Source organism: Zeus faber (genome assembly GCF_960531495.2).
Source record: "Zeus faber genome assembly, chromosome: 9".
In the NCBI taxonomy this organism is placed as follows: Eukaryota; Metazoa; Chordata; class Actinopteri; order Zeiformes; family Zeidae; genus Zeus; species Zeus faber.
In genome coordinates, this window is record NC_137197.1 from 28,097,594 (window position 1) to 28,108,158 (window position 10,565).

A 10,565-nucleotide genomic window follows, 5' to 3' on the forward strand; every position below is an offset into this window, starting at 1 on the left:
TATTTTTTATTATTATTTGTATTTTATAAAAGTCAAATACTGTAACACTGTTCCTTCCACATGAGAAGTGGCCAGCAGTATTGTGTGTACGATGAGCAAACAAGAAGCATGAATCCAGATGAAAGTCTAATAAGCTGAGAAAATATAATCACTTCATACAATGCAGCCTTTAAGAGGACAAAAATAACAAGAGGACATGATCTCTATTAATAGCCCTGCGCTGGATATTTATATGTAATGTTTGAATACAAGCATGCATTTGTCCGGCCGTCTATCACCAAAATCCCCACCGCAGAGAGATGGATTTTCTTCTTTATACGAAGCGGCGTTCCGACACCCTCTCTCTCTCTGGCTCTGACAGCCCAACTTACAGAGGTCCCTTTCAGCAGACACTGCCCACAACACCGTGCCCACACAACCACCTCGGATGCCAGCGCCAGACAAAGACGGCGTGTTACGGCGGCCCACAGTGGGGAGGGCTCAGCGATGGCACTCTGGGCTGTACGGAATAAAAGGCTAAAGCCACAAAGCACGTTTTGACATGAAATCATTATCTTATTTGCTATGATCTCTCTATTATTGTTGTTGTTTTATTTATACGATTGTTTATTTATTTATTTATATGATTGTTTTCTCGTGCATTGTCAAAAGGATTATGCTCCTGCCTTGTAAGGCATTAAAGCCATTTTGAGTTGGAGAGCGAGGGAGAGAGAGAGAGAGAGAGAAGCAGACAGATAGAGTGGGAGGGAGAGCGAGACTGACAGTGGGGGAGAGAGAAAGGGAGACAAGCAGTGGGAGAGCGAGGCAGGCAGACAGATGGACAGACGGACCGACAGACAGACAGCGGGGGGGAGAGAAAGAGGGAAACAGACAATGCGAGAGAGCTGCAGGTAGAGAGAGAGAGAGAGAGAGAGAGAGAGAGAGATGCAGGTAGTGGGAGAGAGAGAGAGAGAGAGATGCAGGTAGTGGGAGAGAGAGAGAGAGAGAGATGCAGGTAGTGGGAGAGAGAGAGAGAGAGATGCAGGTAGTGGGAGAGAGAGAGAGATGCAGGTAGTGGGAGAGAGAGAGAGAGAGATGCAGGTAGTGGGAGAGAGAGAGAGAGAGGTGCAGGTAGTGGGAGAGAGAGAGAGAGAGAGAGAGAGATGCAGGTAGTGGGAGAGAGAGAGAGAGAGAGATGCAGGTAGTGGGAGAGAGAGAGAGAGAGAGAGAGATGCAGGTAGTGGGAGAGAGAGAGAGAGAGAGAGAGATGCAGGTAGTGGGAGAGAGAGAGAGAGAGAGAGAGAGAGATGCAGGTAGTGGGAGAGAGAGAGAGAGAGAGATGCAGGTAGTGGGAGAGAGAGAGAGAGAGAGAGAGATGCAGGTAGTGGGAGAGAGAGAGAGAGAGAGAGAGGGAGGTGCAGGTAGTGGGAGAGAGAGAGAGAGAGAGAGAGGGAGGTGCAGGTAGTGGGAGAGAGAGAGAGAGAGAGAGAGGGAGGTGCAGGTAGTGGGAGAGAGAGAGAGAGAGAGAGAGGGAGGTGCAGGTAGTGGGAGAGAGAGAGAGAGAGAGAGGGAGGTGCAGGTAGTGGGAGAGAGAGAGAGAGAGAGAGGGAGGTGCAGGTAGTGGGAGAGAGAGAGAGATGCAGGTAGTGAGAGAGAGAGAGAGATGCAGGTAGTGAGAGAGAGAGAGAGATGCAGGTAGTGAGAGAGAGAGAGAGATGCAGGTAGTGAGAGAGAGAGAGAGATGCAGGTAGTGAGAGAGAGAGAGAGATGCAGGTAGTGAGAGAGAGAGAGAGATGCAGGTAGTGAGAGAGAGAGAGAGAGAGAGAGAGAGAGAGAGAGAGAGAGAGAGATGCAGGTAGTGGGAGAGAGAGAGGGGGGGGGGGCGAGGGCCGAGCACGAGACCCCGCGACGCAGCGTCCAGCGCTGAATCAGCGGGTAGCGCACACACACACACACACACACACACACACACACACACACACACACACACAACACACACACACACACACACACACACACACACACACACACACACACACACACACACGCACTGGAAGATTTCGCAGCGAAGAAAGGGGAAGTTTCGCGATACAAAGAGAAGTGGAGGAAACGGGAAAAAACAAGTCCAAAGTGTTAAGAGTCGCGGCCCCCCGGTAATTGAAAGCTCTCCGCGCGGAGGATTCTCCAGACCCGACGGGAGCTCTGTCACGAAAACGTGGGACGAGAGACGGACTCCAGCTGGACCCCGTCCCGCTGCTCCTTCCGTCATTTTCATTTTTTATATAAAATCACAGCAACAGGCGGTCTGCAAGCCAAACAACCTGCTGGTTATGCAACAGCAATAAAAAAAGCAAAGCCTCAGAATTGTTTTGATGACATGTGTTCTATATCATTTGCTATATTTTTTTTTTTTGCCATATGTCTTCGCTTGTTGTATATATTTATTTAAATAATACACTTTATCTGTCACATAAAATAATAATTAAATAAATGTATAATAAAATATTGTAATGAAAAGAAAATACTAAATATTTGTTATGAGTACATTTTAAATAGTTTATATATTTTATATATTTAAATATAGTCTTTAAATATATAAATTCTTTAATATATATATATATATATATATATATATATATAAAATAGATCTGTTTTTATTTTCATTGATTTCATTTTAAATGAAAAGATGGATAATCAAAATAATAAAATACATAATAAAAAAAAAAGTTTTTTTTATCTCAAACACACCTCAGAGTTGACATTTTCCCCCACTTTCAGGAGCACCTGTGGAACTGAGCTGCCAGTGACTCTGGCTCGATGAAAACCACTGGAACCAAGAGTGAGTGGATTTCACACACACACACACAGGCACACGCACACACACACACACAGCTCAGATAACCAGTCCTCCCACGGTGATTGTGTTATTTTTATAACTTTTCATAACACCCTCTTGTCAGATCGCTGAAAGCGCCTATTGTTTCATACTAAGGCAGCATAATATCACGACTCACGGACTTACAGACCAGTGCATTGTTGCAAAAAGGAGAATGAATGCACGAAAACAAGACTGTTTTTTTATCTGGTAGCCTATGTGCAACTAGGGGGGGGTGCTCAGAAACAGCCAGATGTTTGCACAATAGCACCATGCCATTCTTATTTATGTGACGGTTCCACATCTGTAGGTGACCTCTCCAATATCATCAGTACCAGATTTGACTCAAAGAGGCATCATGATCCCAACATCATCATCACACACACACACCGTGCGCAACAACTACGCAATATATTGTAATTGTACTGTAAGAACATTGTAATAACTTAGACTTTAGATGTTGTAATAATTTATCCCATCATCCATTGTTACCATGACTATAGTATGTATGTATATTTATCCATCCTCTACGGAAATATCCCAGCTATATTTATACCCATAGCCAAATATTATAATACTAACCACACAGCCAGTCAGACTCGCACCGCCATAGGCCTTTCATTGAATTTATCCGGTGCATAGATCATTTGAACATTATATATATTCCGGGGGATATCATTTGTTTTTCCTATGCTGTTTTGCTGTTCATCAATGCACCAACCACATAAAGAAATGAATCCCTGTACATGAAAAATGTACATAAAAATAAACATGTGATTGTGATGATCCTGGATCAGCTTCACCTCACAGACCTCCACCAGGTGCGAGCTGTGAAACTTCTCACGCCGGATCGGGGGTGCAGATAGCGCAATTCACCCCCCCCCTCCCAACTCAGCAGGGCACACGCGCACGAACGCTTTGGCAAAAAAAGTTTTTGAAAACTCACCAAAGTTTGCTCGTACTGCAGCGCACGTTGGTCCACCCCGTCCGCTGCCATGGCTCACTGTACCCGGCGGGTCGGCCAGCAAAGTAGCGTAGTGTTTCTTGATCGTGGAGGGGTGCGGGCTGCGCGACTCAAGTTTTTCAGCCGATCACGACGTCACGATTCTGCGAGAGTTCACCGGACGGACGCCGGTGCCAGAGTGGCTCCGGACTGACTCGCTTCATTTTATAGCCTCAAATCGCCTTCTCCCGATCCCAAACGCTGTCAAGGCGGGACTTGTGCGGTCCACCCACCCCTCTTACGGGGCTGGAAATGGTACAGTCCGCTCTCTGAAGTTTTCTCCCTAGTTCCAATCAGTGTTTTATTTTCGTATAAATGGATTGGGCGCACAAAACTGTTTTTAAGCACGGTCTACTGGGAATAAATTAAGTGGGAAGTCATTTTTAAATGTTAAAAAAAAAAAAAAAAAAAAAAGTCCAAGTTGACTTTCGAGTTCCTGGGAGGTTGAAGTGACCTTCACCCAAACCTCCCCAGACCCAGGGGGCGTGGTGGCTCACGTGGCGAGAGGAGAGCAGATCGAACTTTGAACAATACCTTGATACGTTCATTCATCACACATTCCCACGTTGTTTCTTTCTGTTCCTGCTCTGCCAAAGAGGACTCTGACAACACTGTCAAAATGGATCACCTTGAGAGCTTGAATACCCTGCTCGATCAAATCGCTGACGCCGGATTTAAAGGAGAGTTTGAAATTATTACCGTGATCGTCACTGACATGCAAATCTATTCGCAAAAAAAAACTTTTCAAAATATCGTCTTAGTTCGTTTTCTTCACTCCGCTTTATCAAAGGCTGCTTCTTGTATTTTCAAGAATATCTGGTGCGCTGGGAAGGTAAGAGTGATTTCGAGTTAAGGCAGACGTTTTAATAAGGCCTGGGTTGAAAAAGAAACTCTCTTTTTGAGACCACTTAGTATTCCCAAAAGAGGTGAGAAGGATGGGAAGGAGGCAAAAAACAAAACCAGATCCGACCAATTCTTTGTTCTTGTGTGGGGCGTTAATCTATTTGCTCTTCCTAATAACATGATTCTCAAATCATCAATCAAAGATCCTTTGCAAGAGATAAGGGGCCCAAATAACACACGCTTGAACATACTAAGAACCTTTTGGTGTTGCTGTGATGGATGGGTTGGCTGGGCAAGCAATCCGCTTCAAGGAGGATGGAAATCTACCAAGTACGCACACCCCGAAGAAAACAACACCTAGTAACCGCGGTTCAAGCCGACCAGCCGGCAAAGCTCGAGCCCTCTCACTGATGCTGAGAACGCCACCAGTCTGAAGCGCAAGATGCAATGTCGAAAGCTGAGTCCTTGAAAGATCCAAAGCTGTTTTTCCTTTCAAGATCTTAAAGACTGCTCCTGATCACGGAGATCTTTGTGCTACGTGCGACGGCTTTACGTTGGCCCTGGCCAGAGGCGTATCAGAAGGAATCAGAAGTTAACGCCACCTTCAATGACTCTTTAGCCCTTGCTAGTTTTAGGACGTACCCTGCACCCCTGGATGAGGCCTGCGGACTGGGAAATGCTTCATACGCCAAAGATCAGAGACGGCTGGTGGCGTCGCTTGTTTGAGGAAAACAAACGCTGTGATAAGTGGTGGTGGTGCCGCCGCCACAACGTCGCCCACACCGCAAGGAAGATGATCTGAGCCATGAATGAAAGTGTTTGAAAGACTTATTCATCCATTAAGCGCCCAACTGTTGTGGTTGTGCCAGGATGCACCTTGTCCCGTGTTGATCCATGGAGCTAAGGGGGCGCAGTCAAATATTTCACACTCCTCATGCTTGTTTGATTGAAGCCCACTGTGATGTGGCTGCACGAAGTCAACCATTACAATCCTACTACTCCGCTAAGACTTTATCCTTCCATTAAACTGTGTAGAGTCTTATAGCATCTATCCGATAAGTCGATTGGCACAAATTCACAACTGCACACCTGTCGTAACCTACAATGTGTGAGTTGGAAGGTATTGTATATGATATATGTATATATATATATACACACAAATATATACACATATGATTTGATCTTTTAAAATGTTTTATTTATATGCTTTTAGTCTCCTTCTTCTCTTCTTCTTCTCTTTGAGGTCTTATGTAAAGCCTGTTGAATTGCCCTTGTGTATTAAAGCTGCGATATAAGTAAACCTGTCTTGCCTTGCATCTATTTGTCAATCCTTTTTGCTTTTGTCGATATTACTTACTTTGCACCAGTCACCGCAAAGCAGTTTTCCCAGCCGCCATACATGACCTTATATTCCCAAACACTCCATCTTTGCGGCCGTGATGCAGTACAACTACCATCGGGAGCGATGCAGTACATGATGCAGTGCAGGGCCAATGGCAGTTCTACAACGGCCATTGGGAGCCGAGTGTAAAACATTATTCTTGTCACCCCAACTTTTCTGGTGGGTACCTGGGTGGAATTTTATTTTTCCTAACCTCCATACAGTACTTAAGAATAACGCAATCATCAGTAAACCTAATATGAAAACATAAAGTCTTTTGTTTGAGGGCCTGCCAGCCGATGTGTTTGCCAATGCCAGAGGCTGAGTGATCGGGCCCGGGCCACCAGCGGAATGCGTGCCGTCGCAGAACGGAAAATCAAAGGGCCAACAAAGACACGGCGGGATGGATTGATGATGGTTTTCTCACATTTCACTAGGTTTGTCTGTGTTTGTGTGCGGGCCCACAACCACTGTTTGTGTTCCCTTTGGCGTGGGCTCATCACAAGCTATTTACAGTTTGGTCAAGTGGTGATCACTCAACCCAGAAGTCCAGGCATAAAGGAGACACCGTCGTACGGAATGCAACGGTCAATAAAACCCCCAATTCAATAAACTTTTTTGCAAATACAAACACCGGGTGATTAAGTGACAGAGCGTTACCCAACCTCACCCAACAGGACACATTCTTCGACTGGCAACACGACAATGGAGGTCAAGGAGAGGGAGGGGCGGCCGCCATTCCGAGTTCAGAGTTCTGAATCTGGGAGTGGGGTGTCCAGCGCTCCGTCTGACATGCGATGTGGAGTTGAGCTGCAACCCGAACCCTCCAGCCGGGATCCGTCCGTTATGCAACGTTTGTGCCAATGGAAGAGATATGGGACCGGTCTGATGAGGTCAAGCTGCCCCCAAGTTTACCATTTATGCTCTTTTTATTGTCCCGCTCAATGTTTCATTCACGACACCCTCCCAAGAGACCTCTGATAAGGTATCTCTTTACATTATTCCGGTGGTGGAGCTGACATTTTCACTGCATTTGTCAATGAATGACAAAGGCCATGAAGGCTTCAAGGACTTTTTTTTTTTAAATTGTTCTAGATTGCCATAATTAGACAACAAAGACAGAATATTTTCTCGACGTTCTTTCGCTCGCCCAGGATACGTGCCCTTCACTTCTTCTTTGAACTGCTTCCGCTTGCCGTAGAAACACCTATTCATACCTCGGGAGCCAACCATAATCTTTTGCTGCCCTCCATGAAACAGCAGAATTTGAATGACATCACAGCGAGATAAAGTACGATTATAAGTATTTACTATGTTGAAAAAGGAAAGCATTACCCAATCACTGTTTCAAGCCCCCAAGAACATTCATGGCTCGTCAAAAGTTCCCCTTCCGTGACCTTTGACCGTTTTTGAACGTCTATGTTATCTTATTTTTTTTTTGTGTTTTTTCTATCCATTCGTAACCAAGCACATTGCCTCGTCTACGGCACGACGAAAAACCATGATTGAGTGGGCAACCATGGGTTTTGGAAGGACTTGAAGGTGGACTTCAAATGTCACTGTTGCCATGATGAGACTAGTGATGGCCCATCTCAAGACCTCTCTCGCTCCTTTTGTTTGTTTTCCGTTTGGTTTCATTCATCTTTATCTTGATGTTACCTTTGATTGCTGCAAGCTCTTCGAAGCTTGGGAAGCTGAGGGTCCTCGCCTCACTTTTTCCACTGATTGATCAGTCAAAAGTATTTTAATTAATTTTAACTTATTTTTTCATTTTTTTAAACATATTTTTATACTTCTTATTTTTACTTATCCGATTAACTTATTTACTTTGTTTTACTTGATTCTGTTAGATGTTATTATTCTTTTATTTATTTATTAATTTTTTATTAAAACATTTTCACACTGTTGAGCAATTGTATTCATGTGAATCATCTGTAGAAATGCACCATTCCTCACTATGACTAATTCCTCGTGTACATAAATGTACCTGGAAGAATAAACTAATTCTGATTCCCAAAAGGGTTTCAAACGCACACTCAAGAACATGTGTTTTCTTTCTCTCGACAGGTGGCCTCGACGCTTTCCTTCAATTTGCCCCGCACGGCCCACGGGCTTCGCGCTTTAATGTTTTTTGGGGGTTTTTTTCCATCTCGCTCGCACACAAGCGGCGGATTCATGAACAGCACATTAAGACCAACTTGACCGTACAGTCACAATGATCCCGTGCCTCCGGTCATTGTCATTGGCAGTTCAGTTCCACAGGTGTTCCTGATAGTGGGGGATGCAGCCTGAAAAACAAAAAACGTCTTTGCGCCCGATTTCCACGCCGCAACATACGCTTTTGGCATTTGTTCCATCGCTCGACGACAGCCACACGTAGGTATGCACACACGCCCCGAGAGCCGAGGGGGCCCTTGTCGTTTCTTTCACTTCCCTTTTACACTACTTTTAACCTCCTCCAACCCCGAAGTGTCGTCATATTTCCGCTGTGAGCTAAATCTGTTTGTTTCCCGTTTAGAGTCCCGAGTGTAAACATTCATGTAGATGACTGTGAGGGTGTGTGAGTGTGTGTGTGTGTGTGTGTGTGTGTGTGTGTGTGTGTGTATATGTGTCTATTTTTAAGTAAATAAAATTAAGTGGATCAATTTTCCATCGAGGCATGTGACTTTTCAGCCTCGATAATCTATGCCCTTTCCTCAATTTCAATCTATCTCAAAATGAAACTTGTGATATGTGACCGAGGCGTCCTCCCTATTCGATGCCGCTATCAGAAAACGAACAATTATCCCGCAGCTGTGTGACTGTGTGTGATTCTGTATGTGTGTGTGTGTGTGTGTGTGTGTGTGTGTGTGTGTGTGTGTGTGTGTGTGAGAGAGAGCGAGAGAGGGCAAGAGTGTACGTGTTTCTCAGCGTGTGTGTGTGTGTGTTCGTGTTTCTAAAGCAATGCGTCTAAGTTGAACAACTCTGTTTTAGAATAGACTCAAACGTCACTCATTCACACAGTGGATACATACTTCACACACACACACACACGCACACACGCGCGCACACACACACACACACACACGCACACACACGCACACACACACACACACACAACCGGAACGGCACCCTCAATCACTTAACAAATAAAAACGAAGTTGGCATAAACGACAGCATGGACAATGAGGGTCATTCATCGAAGGATGTAAAAACGCGCTGTGAACAGGGTGCTCAACACTGACCTCTTTTGTTCCACGTTTGTAGAAACCCCTCCACAACTACCGCACTCAGTGAGGATGAGATCTGAGAGATGCGAGCTCGCCCATACGAGCTGCGATGATACAAAAATGTGATACAACCTAAGCGGATAAACTCCCCACCACGGCCCAACGGTCATGTCTCCACCCGCGGCACGTAGAAGCTCACAGCCGGTGCTGTGAGATCTCAGTTTCCTCCTGTCTCTTCGGGGATGGTAACAATAGGGAACACGATGCATCGGGATGAGAAACGTGCGTTTTACAGGATCCGAGACGAAGGAACGGGCATAGAATGACAAAGTGTTACGGTCCAGCAGGCGGCAATTAGCATATATCTAAACGCTGCATTATATATACGGAACATTATGCATTAACGCACCGACTAAGTCATCAATAATGTATGTGAAACTTTAACATATCATGTGTGGAGTGCAGCTACACATACTGTATATGCTTTAACAGCCATGTATTATTCTGTTTGTGTGTGTGTGTGTGTGTGTGCGTGTGTGTGTGTGTGTCTGTGTGTGTGTGTGTGTGTGTGTGTGTGTGTGTGTGTGTGTGTGTGTGTGTGTGTGTGTGTGTGTGTGTGTGTTTGTGTGTGTGTGTGTGTGAGAGACACACTCACACAGAGACACCCACAGACACCAGCCCACACCAAAAGACGCTCCTCCATCTGTGTATTCAATTTTTTTCTAGCCCCCGTCAAATCTTTTTTCTCACTAGGTTTCTACTCCAGATTGGGGCGGGGCGGGGCGGGGCGGGGGGGCGGACCTGTTTTCCAGTTTTAGAGCAGCGGTTGTGTGATAAGTGTGATAAACAACCTCCTGCCGCTCCTCAATGCTAATGTGACGAGCAATCGAGGATGCTGGTGGTTTTACTTTCATCAATGTCTTTTCTTGCCGGGACTGAGGTCAGCCATTAATTTGCATACATTTACAACTGGGTTTCACTTCCCCTACGTGGCTACTTCCACCTTCTTCCCCACCGGGTTAAGGGCGACTACGGCATCGAATTCGTCTCAAAACCCGTCAGTGCAAAGAACAGTATCCGCAAGCAGAAAGTCATCCTCCGCGAGCACATTTCTCGCTCTGCTTGCGCAAATGCGGTGCAAGAGCTCGACCCTCCCTCGGCACTCGCAACTGCTCATCGGCTCGGAATTGCTCAACACTCGCTGGCTCGTCAAGTTGACTTTTGAGACTTTGGAGGCGTGGACGGAATAGACAGTGTGTGATGTCTCCGCTCCTT

The 10,565-nt window shown here is 45.5% G+C and overlaps 1 protein-coding gene across 1 annotated transcript in view; it reads right to left on the bottom strand.

The window, feature by feature from the left end:
- LOC307235079 (chloride channel protein 2-like) overlaps positions 1-3,851 on the bottom strand; it is a gene marked incomplete at its 5' end in the record, with an annotated part of 128,130 nt that extends 124,279 nt beyond the window's left edge. Inside the window, one exon of the mRNA XM_080007051.1 lies at positions 3,801-3,851. Within this exon, the coding sequence (XP_079863177.1) occupies positions 3,801-3,851 (51 nt within the window). The remainder of the gene's footprint in view (positions 1-3,800) is intronic.
- Positions 3,852-10,565: the final 6,714 nt, after the last annotated feature.